Below are 18,878 nucleotides of genomic sequence, written 5' to 3'. Positions count from 1 at the left end.
GGCACGCATAGTTACAACGCTAATTCTACTCCCTATGCAAAATTTCAACTAAATCGGAGCAAAAAATTGGCCTTTGTGGGCAAATGAGTGTAAATCGGGCGAAAGCTATATATGGGAGCTATATCTAAATCTGAACCGATTTTACTGATATTTTTCAAGTTTTTCGAGACCCATAAAATATTCGGATGAACGGAATTAGAGGAAGATCGGTTGATATACACGCCAATTATGAGCAGATCGGTGAAAAATATATATGGCAGCTATATCTAAATCTGAACCGATTTTTTCCAAAATCAATAGGGATCGTCTTTGAGCCGAACCCTATACCAAATTTTAGGACAATCGGACTAAAACTGCGAGCTGTACTTTGCACACAAAAATACATCAACAGACAGACAGACAGACGGACAGACGGACATCGCTAAATCGACTCAGAATTTAATTCTAAGCCGATCCGTATACTAAAAGGTTGGTCTATGATTACTCCTTCTTGGCGTTACATACAAATGCACAAACTTATTATACCCTGTACCACAGTAGTGGTGAAGGGTATAAATATGGGAAACATTTAAATCTGAAGCAATTTTAAGGAAACTTCGCAAAAGTTTGTTTATGATTTATCGCTCGATATATATGTATTAGAAGTTTAGGAAAATTAGAGTCATTTTTACAACTTTTGGACTAAACAGTGCCGATTTTACAAGACAAATGTTGGTATTTTGACCATTTTTGTCGAAATCAGAAAAACATATATATGGGAGATATATCTAAATCTGAACCGATTTCAACCAAATTTGGCACGCATAGCAACAATGCTAATTCTACTCTCTGTGCAAAATTTCAACTAAATCGGAGTTAAAAATTGGCCTCTGTGGTCATATGAGTGTAAATCGGGCGAAAGCTATATATGGGAGATATATCTAAATCTGAACCGATTTCAACCAAATTTGGCACGCATGGCTACAATGCTAATTCTACTCCCTGTGCAAAATTTCAACTAAATCGGAGCACAAAATTGGCCTCTGTGTGCAAATGAGTGTAAATCGGGCGAAAGCTATATATGGGAGCTATATCTAAATCTGAACCGATTTGGCTGATATTTTGCAAGTTTTTCGAGACCCATAAAATATTCGGATGTACGGAATTTGAGGAAGATCGGTTTATATACACGCCAATTATGACTAGATCGGTGAAAAATATATGTGTCAGCTATATCTAAATCTGAACCGATTTTTTCCAAAATCAATAGGGATCGTCTTTGAGCCGAACCCTATACCAAATTTTAGGACAATCGGACTAAAACTGCGAGCTGTACTTTGCACACAAAAATACATCAACAGACAGACAGACCGACAGACGGACAGACAGACAGACAGACAGACAGACAGACAGACAGACGGACATCGCTAAATCGACTCAGAATTTAATTCTAAGCCGATCCGTATACTAAAAGGTTGGTCTATGATTACTCCTTCTTGGCGTTACATACAAATGCACAAACTTATTATACCCTGTACCACAGTAGTGGTGAAGGGTATAAAAATTTGAAAGTACCCATTAAAAATATGAAAAAAGCATGTTATAAAAACTTGAATGAAAAGAACTTCCTGTGTAGTTAAAATAAAGAACATCATTGGGAGTACATCTTCTGGAGTTGCTTTTAAAGTTGTGCCTTTGGAAGAACTTCTAATTTTTTTTGCTGGGTAATTAAGGACCGATATGGACCAATTTTTGCATGATTGTTAGAGACCATATGCCAACATCATGTACCAAATTTCAGCCGGATCGGATGAAATTTTCTTCTCTTTGAGGCTCCGCAAGCCAAATCTGGGGATCGGTTTATATGGGGGCTATATATAATTATGGACCGATGTGGACCAATTTTTGCATGGTTGTTAGAGACCATATACTAACACCATGTACCAAATTTCAGCCGGATCGGATGAAATATGCTTCTGTTAGAGGCTCCACAAGCCAAATCTGAGGGTCCCTTTATATGGGGGCTATACGTAAAAGTGAACCGATATGGCCCATTTTCAATACCATCCGACCTTCATCGATAACAACTACTTGTGCCAAGTTTCAAGTCGATAGCTTGTTGCGTTCGGAAGTTAGCGTGATTTCAACAGACGGACGGACGGACGAACGGACATGCTTAGATCGACTCAGAATTTCACCACGACCCAGAATATATATACTTTATGGGGTCTTAGAGCAATATTTCGATGTGTTACAAACGGAATGACAAAGTTAATATATCCCCATCCTATGATGGAGGGTATAAAAAAGTGTTGTTCCACCAAGACAACTGTGCCACAAGTCATGGCAAAAATTCATGAATTGGGCTTCGAATTGCGTCCCCACCCACCGTATTCTCCAGATCTGGCCCCCAGCGACTTTTTCTTCTTCTCAGACCTCAAAAGGATGCTCGCAGGTAAAAACTTTGGCTTTAATGAAAAGGTGATCGCCGAAACTGAGGCCTATTTTAAGGCAAAACCGAAGGAGTACTTCCAAAATGGTATCAAAAAATTGGAAGGTCGTTATAATCGTTGTATCGCTCTTGAAGGGAACTATGTTGAATAATAACAAGTATATACGGCCGTAAGTTCGGCCAGGCCGAATCTTATGTACCCTCCACCATGGATTGCGTAGGAACTTCTACTAAAGGCTGTCATCCACAATCGAATTACTTGGGTTGCGATAACACTTGCCGATGGCAAGGTATCGTAAAACTTTTTAACACTGTCTTCTAAATTGTAAGTTAGCCCATACGGGGTATATATTAAACAAAAAAAGGCCGATTAAATATGTATATAATATAGTTTGACAAAATTTTCTATAGAAATGAAAACTTGACAACATTTTCTATAGAAATAAAATTTTGACAAAATTTTCTATAGAAATAAAAACTTGACAAAATTTTCTATAGAAATAAAATGTTGACAAAATTTTCTATGGAAGTAAAATGTTGACAAAATTTTGTATAGAAATAAAATGTTGACAAAATTTTCTACAGAAATAAATTTTTTACAAAATTTTCTATAAAAATAAAATTTTGACAAAACTTTCTATGGAAATAAAATTTTGACAAACATTTCTATAGAAATAAACGTTTGACAAAACTTTCTATAGAAATGAAATTTTGACACAACTTTCTATAGTAATAAAATTTGACAAAATTTTCTATGGAAATAAAGTTTTGGTAGATTATTTTTGGCGATATGGACCAATTTTTGTGTAATAAGTCATCGGCTATAAATAACTAAAGACCGATATTGGCCAATTTTTACATGGCTGTTAGAGGCCATATATTGACAAAATGTACCAAATTTCAACCGCATCGGATGACTTTTGCTATATATAATTATGGACCGATATGGACCAATTTTTGCATGGTTGTTAGATACCATATACTAACACCATGTACCAAATTTCAACTGGATCGGATGAATTTCGCTTCTCCAAAAGGCTCCTGAGGTCAAATCTGGGGATCGGTTTATATGGGAGCTATATATAATTATGAACCGATATGGACCAATTTTTGCATGGTTATTAGAGACTATATACTAACACCACGTACTAAATTTCAATTGGATCGGATGAATTTTGCTCCTCCAAGAGGCTCCGGAGTTCAAATCTGGGGATCGGTTTATATGGGAGCTATATATAATTATGAACCGATATGGACCAATTTTTGCATGGTTGTTAGATGCCGTATACTAACATCAGGTACCAAATTTCAACAGGATCGGATGAATTTTGCCCCTCCAAGAGGCTCCGGAGGTCAAATCTGGGGATCGGTTTATATGGGGGCTATATATAATTATGGACCGATATGGACCAATTTTTGCATGGTTGTTAGAGACCGTATACTAACATCAGGTACCACATTTCAACCGGATCGGATGAATTTTTCCCCTCCAAGAGGCTCCGGAGGTCAAATCTGGGGATCGGTTTATATGGGGGCTATATATAATTATGGACCGACATGGACCAATTTTTGCATGGATGTTAGAGACCGTATACTAAGACCACGTACTAAATTTCAACCGGATCGGATGAATTTTGCTCCTCCAAGAGGCTCCGGAGGTCAAATCTGGGGATCGGTTTATATGGGAGCTATATATAATTATGGACCGATATGGACCAATTTTTGCATGGTTGTTAGAGGCCGTATACTAACATCAGGTACCAAATTTCAACCGGATCGGATGAATTTTGCTGCTCCGGGAGGCTCCCCAAGCCAAATGTGGGGATCGGTTTATATGGGGGCTATACGTAAACGTGGTCCGATATGGCCGATTTTCAATACCATCCGACCTACATCAATAACAACTACTTTTGCCAAGTTTCAAGTCGATAGCTTGTTTCGTTCGGAAGTTAGCGTGATTTCCACAGACGGACGGACAGCCGGACAGACGGACAGACGGACAGACGGACGGACGGACGGACATGCTTAGATCGACTCAGAATTTCACCACGACCCAGAATATATATACTTTATGGGGTCTTAGAGCAATATTTCGATGTGTTACAAACGGAATGACAAAGTTAATATACCCCCATCCTATGGTGGAGGGTATAAAAACGAATTTTGACAAAAAAATGTGTTTTTCTTTGTTAGACCGGGGGCTTATCAGCCGACCTGTTACTTCGTCCTACGGCAAGTTCATATTCAAATTCATTGAAGTTAAACCACCTTTTTGAAAGCTCTAGTTTTTCTGGTTTGCAGTTACGTGCACATACAATCATAAAAATTAAAAAAAAATAAAAAAACAACCCTTTAACTCACGTGGAGAAAAAAACTCTATAATTTAGACTTTTGTTTTGTGTTATATATGTTGTTCTTTTTCTAATATGAAGTTATAAATACTTACGATGTTGGATGTTCCACTTTCCGGTGCTCGAACGGATTATAATTAACATCTTCGGAATCATCTGCACCACCGCCTCTCTTCTTTGATATCACTAAAGGCAGTGTAGAGCCTGCAGCCTGCTGTACTGGGACATCAGCCATATCCGGACGTATGAATCTATCCGAAGAAGTATACATTTCAAACATTGATGTTGAAGATTCATTTTCAATATTTTTATACATTGGCATTATTGCTATTAGGTTATAGATTTCAATAAACTATGTCTTTTTGTTTTCCACTTTTCTCTTTGTGTTTTTTTTTTTTTTTCAAAAAGAAATAAGACAAGTTTCTTGGTTTGTTAATTTTCAATTATCACTAATTCAAATATAGTAAATGAAATGTAACGAACTACATTAAGTAACCGATTTCTATGAACTAAAATAATGTTAGTGATGATTTTTTTCTTTTGTTTTTCTATTTTTTTATTTGGTATTATTGTATGAAACGTTATACCCGGTTATGAATTAAATTCAAATAATTTTAAGAGTAAATATGTAGAAAAAAAATTAAAACATACTTTGCTTGATTTACGGACGCGTTATTACTCCTTGAGCCGTTATGCTTCTCGTTATCATAGCCCGCCGTAACTGTCGGTATTTTCTGCAAATAGAATTGAAAAGAGTTCAAATAAGAATTCAAAATCAATTGTTTCGTTTTTTTTTGTTCATTTAATTTTTGGTTTTACTAAAAGCCCACAAGAGAACATAAATAAAAAAATAATGAATAAAAGAAGAAAAAAATATATAATAAAAAAACCCATACACACACACAAAAGATGCATAATAGATTTTAATTAATTTGTATTTGGCTGTATATCTTTTTCAGTGAGGGTATTCGCCTCCTCGAGATAAGGTATCCATTCAATCATCATTTCACCATCATCGTACAGACACGCACCAAGTAACCCAACTTGGTGGATGCCCCCCTCGCATAAGTGGGGTGCCAAAAAACAATATACTGCCGCCGCCTTAGAAAAAATGAGAAATACACGATATTCAATTGAGAATGATACGAAATCGTACCCAAAAATATCACTGCCGGCAAGAAATCGTTCAGCCAAGAATGTGGAAAGAAATAAATATTTTAACGATTCGAAATCGACATTTTTGCGAAAAACACAATACCACATTCCGTTGTACGTAGTATTCATCGTTGGTCGTTTTCATTTTTTGCCTCATTGACCATTAAACTGCGTATTGCGAAACAGGATTCTCTCGTGAGGGGGGACAAAATATTCACCTCAGTTTGTAAAAATAAACAAAAATTTTAAAATTTCTTTTTATTTTTCTAGTATATGTTCGTAAACATATACTTGCAGTTATTTAAACAAAATATATGTACACTTAAAAAATTTGGACAAGAGAAGTTTCGTTTATTTTTAAGTGCAAATAAAATTCATTGGACAAATTCCTTTCCCAAAATAAACTATTAAAATTAGTTCCGTCAAAAAAGATTAATTTTTACTTCTTCTCAATATTTCGAGTTTTTTTTATTTTATTTAATATACGAATTTAATTCTTAACAAGTAAGGAAAGTCTAAAGTCGGGCGGGGCCGACTATATTATACCCTGCACCACTTTGTAGATCTAAATTTTCGATACCATATCACATCCGTCAAATATGTTGGGTGCTATATGTAAAGGTTTGTCCAAAATACATACATTTAAATATCACTTGATTTGGACAGAATTTGATAGACTTTTACAAAATCTATAGACTCAAAATTTAAGTTGGCTAATGCACTAGGATGGAACACAATTTTAGTAAAAAAATATTTAAATCTGAAGCAATTTTAAGGAAACTTCGCAAAAGTTTATTTATGATTTATCGCTCGATATATATGTATTAGAAGTGTAGGAAAATTAGAGTCGACTAAGCAGTGGCGATTTAACAAGGAAAATTTTGGTATTTTGACCATTTTTGTCCAAATCAGAAAAACATATATATGGGAGCTATATCTAAATCTGAACCGATTTCAATCAAATTTGACACACATGACTATATGACTAATTGTACTCCTAGTGAAAAATTTCAACCAAATTGGGCCAAAACTCTGGCTTCTGGGGCCATATAAGTCCATATCGGGCGAAAAATATATATGGAAGCTATATCTAAATCTGAAGCGATTTCAATCAAATTTGGCACACATGACTATACTACCAATTGTACTCCTTGTGCAAAATTCCAAGCTAATCGGGATAAAACTCTGGCTTCTGGGTCCATATAAGTGCATATCGGGCGAAAGATATATATGGGAGCTATATCTAAATCTGAATCAAATTAGGCACGCGTAGCTACAATGCTAAATCTACTCCCTGTGCAAAATTTCAACAACATTGGGCTAAAACTCTGGCTTTTAGGACCATATTAGTCCATATCGGGCGAAAGATATATATGGGAGCTATATCTAAATCTGAACCGATTTCAATCAAATTTTGCACACTTGACTATACTTTGTACAAAATTTCAAGCAAATCGGTATAAAACTCTGGCTGCTGGGTCCATATTAGTGCATGTCGGGCGAAAGATATATATGGGAGCTATATCGAAATCTGAACCGATTTCTTCCAAAATCAATAGGGTTCTATTCTGACCCAAATTAGGAACATGTGCCAAATTTGAAGGCGATTGGACTTAAATTTCGACCTAGACTTTGATCACAAAAATGTGTTCACAGACGGACGGACGGACGGACAGACGGACATGGTTATATCGACTCAGGGACCCACCCTGAGCATTATTGTCAAAGACACCATGTGTCTATCTCGTCTCCTTCTGGGTGTTACAAACATATGCACTAACTTATAATACCCTGTTCCACAGTGTGGCGCAGGGTATAAAAATATTTTTGCATATGCACGCAATGAAATAAAATTTTTGGAAAACATTTACATTATTTGGGAGTTTTTTGTTTTTTACCTCCTTCGATAAGATAAAACTCTCACCCAGAAAAAAGTGTCTTCGAAGCTAAAGGAAAAAATTTTCAAAAATTTACTTTAGCCATTTTATTTCCATTAAGTTCAATTTTTGTTTGAAATGGTAAAATTTACTTGTTTCAGTAAAAAAAACTTAAACTGAAAGCAGTTAGGAATAGTTCATTAACTATCCAGAAAAAAAGCGTCGCCAAAAAAGTAATGAAAATGTTATTTTTGGATCCGGACGCATAAAACAAAGTTTATAAGCTTTGCTTCAATTTTTTTCCATTAAATTTAGGACACAAGTTTCGTAAATTTGCGTCCCTCCATTAAAGACGCATGTCTTTGAACTAAGGCTAATTTTCCTTAAAGTAAAGAAAAACATTTTTGATCTAAAGAAATGTGCCTTAAATTAACTGAAATATTGAAACTTTAGATTTAAGATAAACACGCTTCAAATATAGACCAAGACTTATTTTAAGGATTTAGCATCTTTGGTTTAAAGTTTGTTTTTTTTTTGCATTAAGAAAACAATTTTAACTTGGAAGTATCCCTTATAATTTGGATTTTTTAACTGGCATTTGTTTGTACGTGAGTAATTTTATTGGTAGTAGATTTAAAGCCAGATAGGTCGCTAAAAATGTTCTTTATTTTAAAGAAGCCGCATCTTTGGCTCGGAATCAATACCAAAATCCTTAATGGAAGGTCAAAATCTTTGAATCCAAGTAAAATTTTTTATACCCTCCACCATAGGATGAGGGTATATTAACTTTGTCATTCCGTTTGTAACACATCGAAATATTGCTATAAGGCCCCATAAAGTATATATATATATATATATATATATATATATATATATATATATATATATATATATATATATATATATATATATATATATATATATATATATATATTCTGGGTCGTGGTGAAATTCAGAGTCGATCTAAGCATGTCCGTCCGTCCGTCCGTCCGTCTGTTGAAATCACGCTAACTTCCGAACGAAACAAGCTATCGACTTGAAACTTGTCACAAGCAGTTGTTATTGATATAGGTCGGATGGTATTGCAAATGGGACATATCGGCCCACTTTTAAGTATAGCCCCCATATAAAGGGACACTCAGATTTGGCTTGTGGAGCCTCTAACAGAAGCATATTTCATCCGATCCGGCTGAAATTTGGTACATGGTGTTGATATATGGTATCTAACATCCATGCAAATATTGGTCCACATCGGTCCATAATTATATATAGCCCCCATAAAAACCAATTTCCAGATTTGGCTTGCGGAGCCTCAAAGAGAAGCAAATTTCATCCGATCCGGTTGAAATTTGGTACATGGTGTTTGTATATGGTCTCTAAGAACCATGCAAAAATTGGTCCACATCGGTTCATAATTATATATAGCCCCCATATAAACCTATCCGTAGATTTGACCTCCGGAGGCTCTTGGAGGAGCAAAATTTATCCGATCCGGTTCAAATATGGAACGTGGTGTTAGTATATGGTCTCTAATATCCATGCAAAAATTGGTCCACATCGGTCCATAATTATATATAGCCCCCATATAAACCAATCCCCAGATTTGGCTTGCGAAGCCTCAAAGAGAAGCAAATCTCATTCGATCCGGCTGAAATTTGGTACATGATGTTGGTATATGGTCTCTAATAACCATGCAAAGATTGGTTCACATCTGTCTATAATATTTTTATGTTAGCCTGATATCAATGCAGGCTGGTTCACTGTCCAAATCATTTAAACTAGAAATTATTACAATATTTATTCGAGCTTATTGGACAGGAAGATTAAGGGAATTGACATCATTAAGTTACTGAAAAGAAAATGCCAGATACCCATCTCACAAGCCTGACTATACATATATGTTTCAGTGTTGGCCACTTCACATTTCCATAGTCTTTAGCGAGATCTGGCCGTGTGAGATGATTCAATTTGGTTCTTTTATGTTAATTTCTTATGAAATTGACATACGAGAATTATTCTTCCCAAATTTAACCATTTTATGTCTATAATTATATATTGCCCCCATATAAACCGATCCCCAGATTTGGCTAGCGGAGCCTCAAAGAGAAGCAAATTTCATCCGATCCGGTTCAAATTTGGAACGTCGTGTTAGTATATGGCCGCTAACAACCATACCAAAATTGGTCCATATCGGTCTATAGTTAATTATAGCCGATTTCCAATCACACAAAAATTGGTCCATATCGGTTCCTTATCATGGTTGCCACTAGAGCCAAAAATAATCTACCAAAATTTTATTTCTATAGAAAATTTTTTCAAAATTTTATTTCTATAGAAAATTTTGTCAAAATTTTATTTCTATAGAAAATTTTGTTAAAATTTTATTCGGTTCATAATCGTGGTTGCCACTCGAGCCAAAAATAATCTACCAAAATTTTATTTTGGTATTTTTTTTTTTTTAATTTTATTTCTATAGAAAATTTTGTCAAAATTTTATTTCTATAGAAAATTTTGTTAAAATTTTATTTCTATACAAAATTTTGTCAAAATTTTATTTCTATAGAAAATTGTTGTTAAAATTTTATTTCTATAGAATATGTTGTTAAAATTTTATTTCTCTAGAAACTTTTGTCAAAATTTTATTTCTATGGGAAATTTTTGTTAAAATTTTATTTCTATAGGAAATTTTGTTAAAATTTTATTTCTATAGAAAATTTTGTTAAAATTTTATTCGGTTCATAATCGTGGTTGCCGCTCGAGCCAAAATTTTATTTCTATAGAAAATTTTGTCAAAATTTTATTTCTATAGAAAATTTTGTCAAAATTTTATTTCTATAGAAAATTTTGTCAAAATTTTATTTCTATAGAAAATTTTGTCAAAATTTTATTTCTATAGAACATTTTGTCAACATTTTATTTCTATAGAAAATTTTGTCAAAATTTTATTTCTATAGAAAATTTTGTCAAAATTTTATTTCTATAGAAAATTTTGTCAAAATTTTATTTCTATAGAAAATTTTGTTAAAATTTTATTTCTATAGAAAATTTTGTTAAAATTTTATTTCTATAGAAAATTTTGTTAAAATTTTATTTCTATAGAAAATTTTGTTAAAATTTTATTTCTAAAGAAAAGTTTGTCAAAATTTTATGTCTATAAAATTTTTTTTTAAATTTTATTTCTATAGAAAATTTTGTCAAACTGAATTATATACGTATTTGATCGATCTTTTTAGATTTAATATATACCACGTATGGACTTTCATACAATTTAGAAGACGGTGTTAGGAGGTTTTAAGATACCTTGCCATCGGCAAGCGTTACCACAACTTAAGTAATTCGATTGTGGATGGCAGTGTTTAGGAGAAGTTTCTACACTGAAAAAAATATTGACCTAATATTGAAGATTATGCAACTTAAATTTTAGGATTCGAAATTTGCGCAATGCTAAGGAAAAATTTTTTTAAAATAATGACATTTTAATTAAAAGAAAGTTTATAATCCTCGTTTCAAAAATTTTTTCATTAAATTTAGGACACAAATCTTGAAATTTTGCATCCCTCTGTTGAAGTTGTAGATCTTTGAAGTAAGGCAAATATTCCTTAAAATAAAGAAAAACATTTTTAATTTAAAGAATTCGTCTTTAACTCAACTGACATATTGTATTTAAGATGAAAATGCTTCAAATATAGGCTAAGATTTATTTTAAGGATTTGCATCTTAGGTTTAAAGTTTTTTTTAGCATTAGGAAAAGAGTTTTTACTTTGAAGTACTTGGCATAATTTGGATTTTGAAACTCGAATTTGTTTGTACATGAATACCTTTATTAATACATCGCAAACAAAGAAAATTCGATTAATGAGATCTGTATCCAATTTTAATTTTATCGATCCTAGATTTAAAGCCAGGGAGGTCCCTACAGAATGTCTTTATTTTAAAGAAGTCGCATCTTTGGCTCGGAATCAATACCAAAATCCTTAAAGGAAGCTCAAAATCTTTGGATCCAAGTAAACTTTTTTTTGAGTGTACGCAATCCATGGTGGAGGGTAGATAAGCTTCGGCCTGGCCGAACTTACGGCCGTATATACTTGTTTTTTTCGAGTGTAAGGACAAAACGACATCGTTGAAAAGTTTATCATCTTTTGGACAAGAAAAAAACTTTACATTATGGCAATGCGTCTTCTATGCTAAACAAAATTCAGATTCGTAATTTAAGGACATGAACGCTTTGAGCTCACGACAACATAGTTTTCAGTGTAATCTTTTTGTTTAGTTTTGTAGAACATTTCGTGGCGTCAAAAGAACAATTATTTTGTCTCAGATTTCGTTCCTCAGAAATGAAAACTCCTTCTTTCAGTGTAGGTATCTTAGGCTATTAAACACAAACCTAATAGAGAAAATAGGAGTATATAATTATTTTTGCCATTTTCGAAGCACTGTGCGACGTCTTCAGGTATAACATAGATGTATGTTAATCAAGGCCTCAACATAGTTACAAAAATCTTTTACATATTTATTGTTACTATTTTTTTAAGGACAAAAAAGGCTTCTATAAACAATTTTATTCAGAACTTCTAATTAAAAACTATGATGAACAATATTTAGATTAGTTAAAAAAATATATAAAAATAAAACATTAGAGATAATTCTACGATTCGTTAATGAGTCTTATTTTGTAAACTAACATTTAAATATTTCTTTATTGGTACTTAAAGCCATAACCAACTACTTTCCAATTTGTGTTAGCTTTCGAAATTTGTTTATATGCAATATTTGTTTACAATTTCTATCTATACGTTCGAATATTTTCATTTCTTATTGGTACAAGAGGAATATTTATACAGATTAATCTGTAGGATTTTGAATAATGGTGATTGGTCAAGTGATGGTGGGCCTTGTTATTGTTTACTCTGTACGTCACTAAAAATGATCATCATGAGCCCCTTGATGATTAGTTGTTCAATTCAACTACTGTGAATTATTATTGAAAAATATTTGGGGCAATTATTTATAGCGTCATAGTGGATTTTTTTGCTGCCTTCTATTCAGAAATAAATAAATAAATAAACCACAATGTTTTGTGATTTTTTTTTTTCGTGGCGACAACATCTGGTTTCATTAAACGATTCATGACGATCAAGTTCATTGAAAAGCTCATACATACACGCATTCTCTTAAGCACATACATACACACGCAATACATTTGAGAGATATCTACATACAAATTGCGGTGAAAATGCGTTCAAGTGAATACACGAGCAAAACAAACGGAAATTACGCGTTTGCATGGGCCGAATTCATGCGATTTGATAGACGTCTATGCTTCACGAGACTCTTTGCCAATAGCGGATGTGTGCCCATGACACATGTTTGACAATAAAGGTCCCAGTAAAATAACCAATATATAGGTACTATATTTCTACGATATTTACGATATCCTGTGGCCGGGATGTCAACAATGGTACAATTGTACTAAATTTGCCACATACCACAACCCCTTGTAGTACTATGGTTGGTACAATTTGAAATATTCAGTTCGTTTTCGAAATCCTCTAGAATAATAATAATAATTTTGTCCAATATAAATTATATTGTTCACATCTTTTAGGTACTGACTAAATTACAATCATCGACAAAAATTGTCTGATATCCACCATCTGGCAATAAAATACAACAAACATTAAATGCAAAACAAATATTCAAAACATCAAATATGGACTTCACATTGATATAGAAAATTATATCTTGAAATGGATCATAAGAAAATATTTCTCATGAATATAGGGGCAGCGGGAACTTCTCTCATGTCAAGCCATGTTTAAGTCAAATCAGAGAGAAGTGTCAGTCAATGCAAGGTAACTTAATTGTGATGATCTCTAAAAAATATCGACAATATGGATAATTCTACGACTGCATTGAAAAAACAAGTAAAGAAAGTCTAAAGTCGGGCGGGGCCGAATATATTATACCCTGCACCACGTTGTACATCTAAATTTTCAATACCATATCACATTCGTCAAATGTGTTGGGGTCTATATATAAAGGTTTGTCCCAAATACATACTTTTAAATATCAGTCGATCTGGACAGAATATAATAGACTTCTACAAAATCTATAGACTCAAAATTTAAGTCGGCTAATGCACTAGGGTGGAACACAATGTTAGTAAACAAATATGGGAAACGTTTAAATCTGAAGCAATTTTAAGGAAACTTCGAAAAAGCTTATTTATGATTTATCGCTCGATATATATGTATTAGAAGTTTAGGAAAATTAGAGTCATTTTTACAACTTTTCGACCATTTGTGTCGAAATCAGAAAAACATATATATGGGAGCTATATCTAAATCTGAACCGATTTCATCCAAATTTGGCACGCATAGCAACAATGCTAATTCTACTCCCTGTGCAAAATTTCAACTAAATCGGAGTTAAAAATTGGCCTCTGTGGTCATATGAGTGCAAATCGGGCGAAAGCTATATATGGGAGCTATATCTAAATCTGAACCGATTTCAACCAAATTTGGCACGCATAGCTACAATGCTAATTCTACTCCCTGTGCAAAATTTCAACTAAATCGGAGCTAAAAATTGGCCTCTGTGGTCATATGAGTGTAAATCGGCCGAAAGCTATATATTGGAGCTATATCTAAATCTGAACCGATTTCAACCAAATTTGGCAATCATAGCTACAATGCTAATTCTACTCCCTGTGCAAAAAATTGGCATCTGTGGTCATATGAGTGTAAATCGGGCGAAAGATATATATGGGAGCTATATCTAAATCTGAACCGATTTCAATAAAATTTGGCACACTTGACTACAGTACTTATTGTTCTTCTTGTGCAAAATTTTAAGCAAATTAGGGTAAAACTCTGGCTTCTGGGGCCATATAAGTCCATATCGGGCGAAATACATATATGGGAGCTATATCTAAATCTGAACCAATTTCTTCCAAAATAAATAGGGATCTATTCTGAGCCAAAAAACACATACTTGTGCCTAATTTGAAGTCGATTGGACTAAAACTGCGACCTAGACTTTGATTACAAAAATGTGTTCACGGACAGACGAACAGACGGACATCGCTATATCGACTCAGGAGCCCACCCTGAGCATTTTTGCCAAAGACACCATGTGTCTATCTCGTCTCCTTCTGGGTGTTGCAAACATATGCACTAACTTATAATACCCTGTTCCACAGTGTGGAGCAGGGTATAAAAATATGGGAAACATTTAAATCTGAAGCAATTTTAAGGTAACTTCGCAAAAGTTTATTTATGATTTATCGCTCGATATATATGTATTAGAAGTTTAAGAAAATTGGAGCCATTTTCACAACTTTTCGACTAAGCAGTGACGATTTTACAAGGAAAACGTTGGTATTTTGACCATTTTTGTCGAAATCAGAAAAAACATATATATGGGAGCTATATCCAAATCTGAACCGATGTCAAACAAATTTGGCACGCATAGCAACAATGATAATTCTACTCCCTGTGCAAAATTTCCACTAAGTCGGAGTTAAAAATTGGCCTCTGTGGTCATATGAGTGTAAATCGAGCGAAAGCTATATATGGGAGCTATATCTAAATCTGAACCGATTTGGCTGATATTTTGCAAGTTTTTCGAGGCTCATAAAATATTCGGATGTACGGAATTTGAATAAGATCGGTTGATATACACGCCAATTATGACCAGATCCGTGAAAAATATATATGGCAGCTATATCTAAATCTGAACCGATTTTTTCCAAAATCAATAGGGATTGTCTTTGAGCCGAAACAGGACCCTATACCAAATTTTAGGACAATCGGACTAAAACTGCGAGTTGTACTTTGCACACAAAAATACATCAACAGACAGATAGACAGACGGACATCGCTAAATCGACTCAGAATTTAATTCTAAGCCGATCCGTATACTAAAAGGTTGGTCTATGATTACTCCTTCTTGGCGTTACATACAAATGCACAAACTTATTATACCCTGTACCACAATAGTGGTGAAGGGTATAAATATGGGAAAACATTTAAATCTGAAGCATTTTTAAGGAAACTTCGCAAAAGTTTATTTATGATTTATCACTCGATATATATGTATTAGAAGTTTAAGAAAATTGGAGCCATTTTCACAACTTTTCGACTAAGCAGTGACGATTTTACAAGGAAAACGTTGGTATTTTGACCATTTTTGTCGAAATCAGAAAAAACATATATATGGGAGCTATATCCAAATCTGAACCGATGTCAAACAAATTTGGCACGCATAGCAACAATGATAATTCTACTCCCTGTGCAAAATTTCCACTAAGTCGGAGTTAAAAATTGGCCTCTGTGGTCATATGAGTGTAAATCGAGCGAAAGCTATATATGGGAGCTATATCTAAATCTGAACCGATTTGGCTGATATTTTGCAAGTTTTTCGAGGCTCATAAAATATTCGGATGTACGGAATTTGAATAAGATCGGTTGATATACACGCCAATTATGACCAGATCCGTGAAAAATATATATGGCAGCTATATCTAAATCTGAACCGATTTTTTCCAAAATCAATAGGGATTGTCTTTGAGCCGAAACAGGACCCTATACCAAATTTTAGGACAATCGGACTAAAACTGCGAGTTGTACTTTGCACACAAAAATACATCAACAGACAGATAGACAGACGGACATCGCTAAATCGACTCAGAATTTAATTCTAAGCCGATCCGTATACTAAAAGGTTGGTCTATGATTACTCCTTCTTGGCGTTACATACAAATGCACAAACTTATTATACCCTGTACCACAATAGTGGTGAAGGGTATAAATATGGGAAAACATTTAAATCTGAAGCATTTTTAAGGAAACTTCGCAAAAGTTTATTTATGATTTATCACTCGATATATATGTATTAGAAGTTTAGGAAAATTAGATTCATTTTTACAACTTTTCGACTAAGCAGCGGCGGTTTTAGAAGGAAAATGTTGGTATTTTGACCATTTTTGTCGAAATCAGAAAAACATATATATGGGAGCTATATCTAAATATGAACCGATTTCAACCAAATTTGGCACGCATAGCTACAATGCTAATTCTACTCCCTGTGCAAAATTTCAACTAAATCGGAGCAAAAAATTGGCCTCTGTGGTCATATGAGTGTAAATCGAGCGAAAGCTATATATGGGAGATATATCTAAATCTGAACCGATTTCAACCAAATTTGGCACGTGTAGGTACAATGCTAATTATACTCCCTGTGCAAAATTTCAACTAAATCGGAGCGAAAAATTGGCCTCTGTGGTCATTTGAGTTTAAATCGGGCGAATGATATATTTGTGAGCTATATCTAAATCTGAACCGATTTCAATAAAATTTGGCACACTTGACTACACTACTAATTGTACAACCAAATTGGGGTAAAATTCTGGCTTCTGGGACCGTATTAGTCCATATCGGGCGAAAGATATATGGGAGCTATATCTACATCTGAACCGATTTCAATAAAATTTGACACACTTGAATATAGAACTAATTGTTTTCCTTGTGCAAAATGTTAAGCAAATTACGGTAAAACTCTGGCTTCTGGGGCCATATAAGTCCATATCGGGCGAAAGATATGTATGGGAGCTATATCTAAATCTGAGCTATTCTGAGCTGAAACACATACTTGTGTCAAATTTGAAGTCGATTGGACTAAAACTGCGACCTAGACTTTGATTACAAAAATGTGTTCACGGACAGACGGACATGGCTATATCGACTCAGGAGCCCACCCTGAGCATTTTTTCCAAAGACACAATGTGTCTATCTCGTCTCCTTCTGGGTGTTACAAACATATGCACTAACTTATAATACTCCGTTCCACAGTGTGGCGCAGGGTATAAAAATTATGTACAAATTTACCCTCAACTTCTACGAACCCATGATCCACGATCCATTGTAACTGTAACATATATGCTTGTTCGATGTCTTTTCGTATTCATGTTTTTTTTTTTTTGTACTAACATGGAATTTTTATTTATCTATGAATATCTTAGTACAATCGATGTCTTGGACTTTCTCACAGCCTCACATTCCACAGCCTCCTTCTGATAGTCTGTGTTAATTTTCAATTTTTTAATAACCTTGAATTTTTCAATTTAATTGAATTCAATCAGATATTTTTTCATTGATATGTCGGCAATGCTTTCGCAAAAACAAAAAATAACACTTCAAAGTCACAAAAGAAACACATGAAAATTTAATTTGGCTACAATCGAAAATATTTAACGTTTCTTGACTGTTTTCTTATTCGCACTTAGTGGGTTTTCATTAATAATACTATACACACACATACATACACTATCATTAACTGGTTGTGTTAGTACAGAAACTGGTACTCCTGATGCTCCTGCCGATGGTGCGGGTGGAGGCCCACCTTGCTTCAAGGACATTTTCAACTGATGACGTTTTAGAGCTGCGGAAGACAGCCGTGTTTCGTGAGCTCGATTTATGGGAGTAGCAAGTCTATGATCTCGTATCACATTCGCAAAGGTATGTAACTCGCAGGTTTCTTCCTGGGGGTTTGATACTGGGGTTTCTTCTATACCGTCTGCAGTGCTGCCGCAACCTAGGTAACGCTTCGCTGAAGGCGGTAACGGAGGTTTTGAGGAGTACAGTTTGATAGCTTGAAAATGTAGAACTACTTTGCGACATATATGTGTATTCTAGGCTAGTTTTCCTGATAAAAGTTTGATTTGAGACTAAAATTTAGTATTTGATCTCGAATGTCAACACCGACACTTGGCAAACCCAAGCAAATATTCTCGAATACTAATCCAGCTTTTCACTGTGCAAATTATGAATTTTGATTATGTTTTTATTTTTTCCCGCTGAAATTCAGAGAAACTAATCTCTTGGGAACCCCGATGGTTTTTTTTTGTTCAAGTTAATTGGACGGTTTTATTTTATTTAAGCAAAATCGTTTAAAAGATGTTGTCTTCCGGATCATCTGACCTCAACTGATCAGTGGACGAGAGTGTAAAAACAAATCTAATTTACCATCATCTCATACCCAATCCCAGCGTCATGATCATCATCA

General features: G+C 34.1%; 1 protein-coding gene across 5 annotated transcripts in view; it reads right to left on the bottom strand.

Moving 5' to 3' along the window:
- The window catches only part of LOC142237228 (proton-coupled amino acid transporter-like protein acs), a 152,631-nt gene that overhangs the window by 30,284 nt on the left and 103,469 nt on the right, over positions 1-18,878 (bottom strand). For 4 of the 5 annotated variants that reach the window (XM_075308599.1, XM_075308598.1, XM_075308597.1 and 1 more), the window contains 2 exons: positions 5,434-5,516; positions 4,878-5,033 (listed from right to left, as the gene is read on the bottom strand). In XM_075308599.1, coding sequence (XP_075164714.1) covers positions 4,878-5,033; positions 5,434-5,516 — 239 coding nt within the window. Of the gene's footprint in view, positions 1-4,877; positions 5,034-5,433; positions 5,517-18,138; positions 18,804-18,878 lie in introns of those variants that run through there. The other variant, XM_075308596.1, reaches the window with a different exon arrangement.

The sequence above is a fragment of the Haematobia irritans genome, chromosome 4 (genome assembly GCF_050003625.1).
Source record: "Haematobia irritans isolate KBUSLIRL chromosome 4, ASM5000362v1, whole genome shotgun sequence".
NCBI classification, from domain to species: Eukaryota; Metazoa; Arthropoda; class Insecta; order Diptera; family Muscidae; genus Haematobia; species Haematobia irritans.
This window is presented reverse-complemented; position numbering and strand designations above follow the sequence as displayed.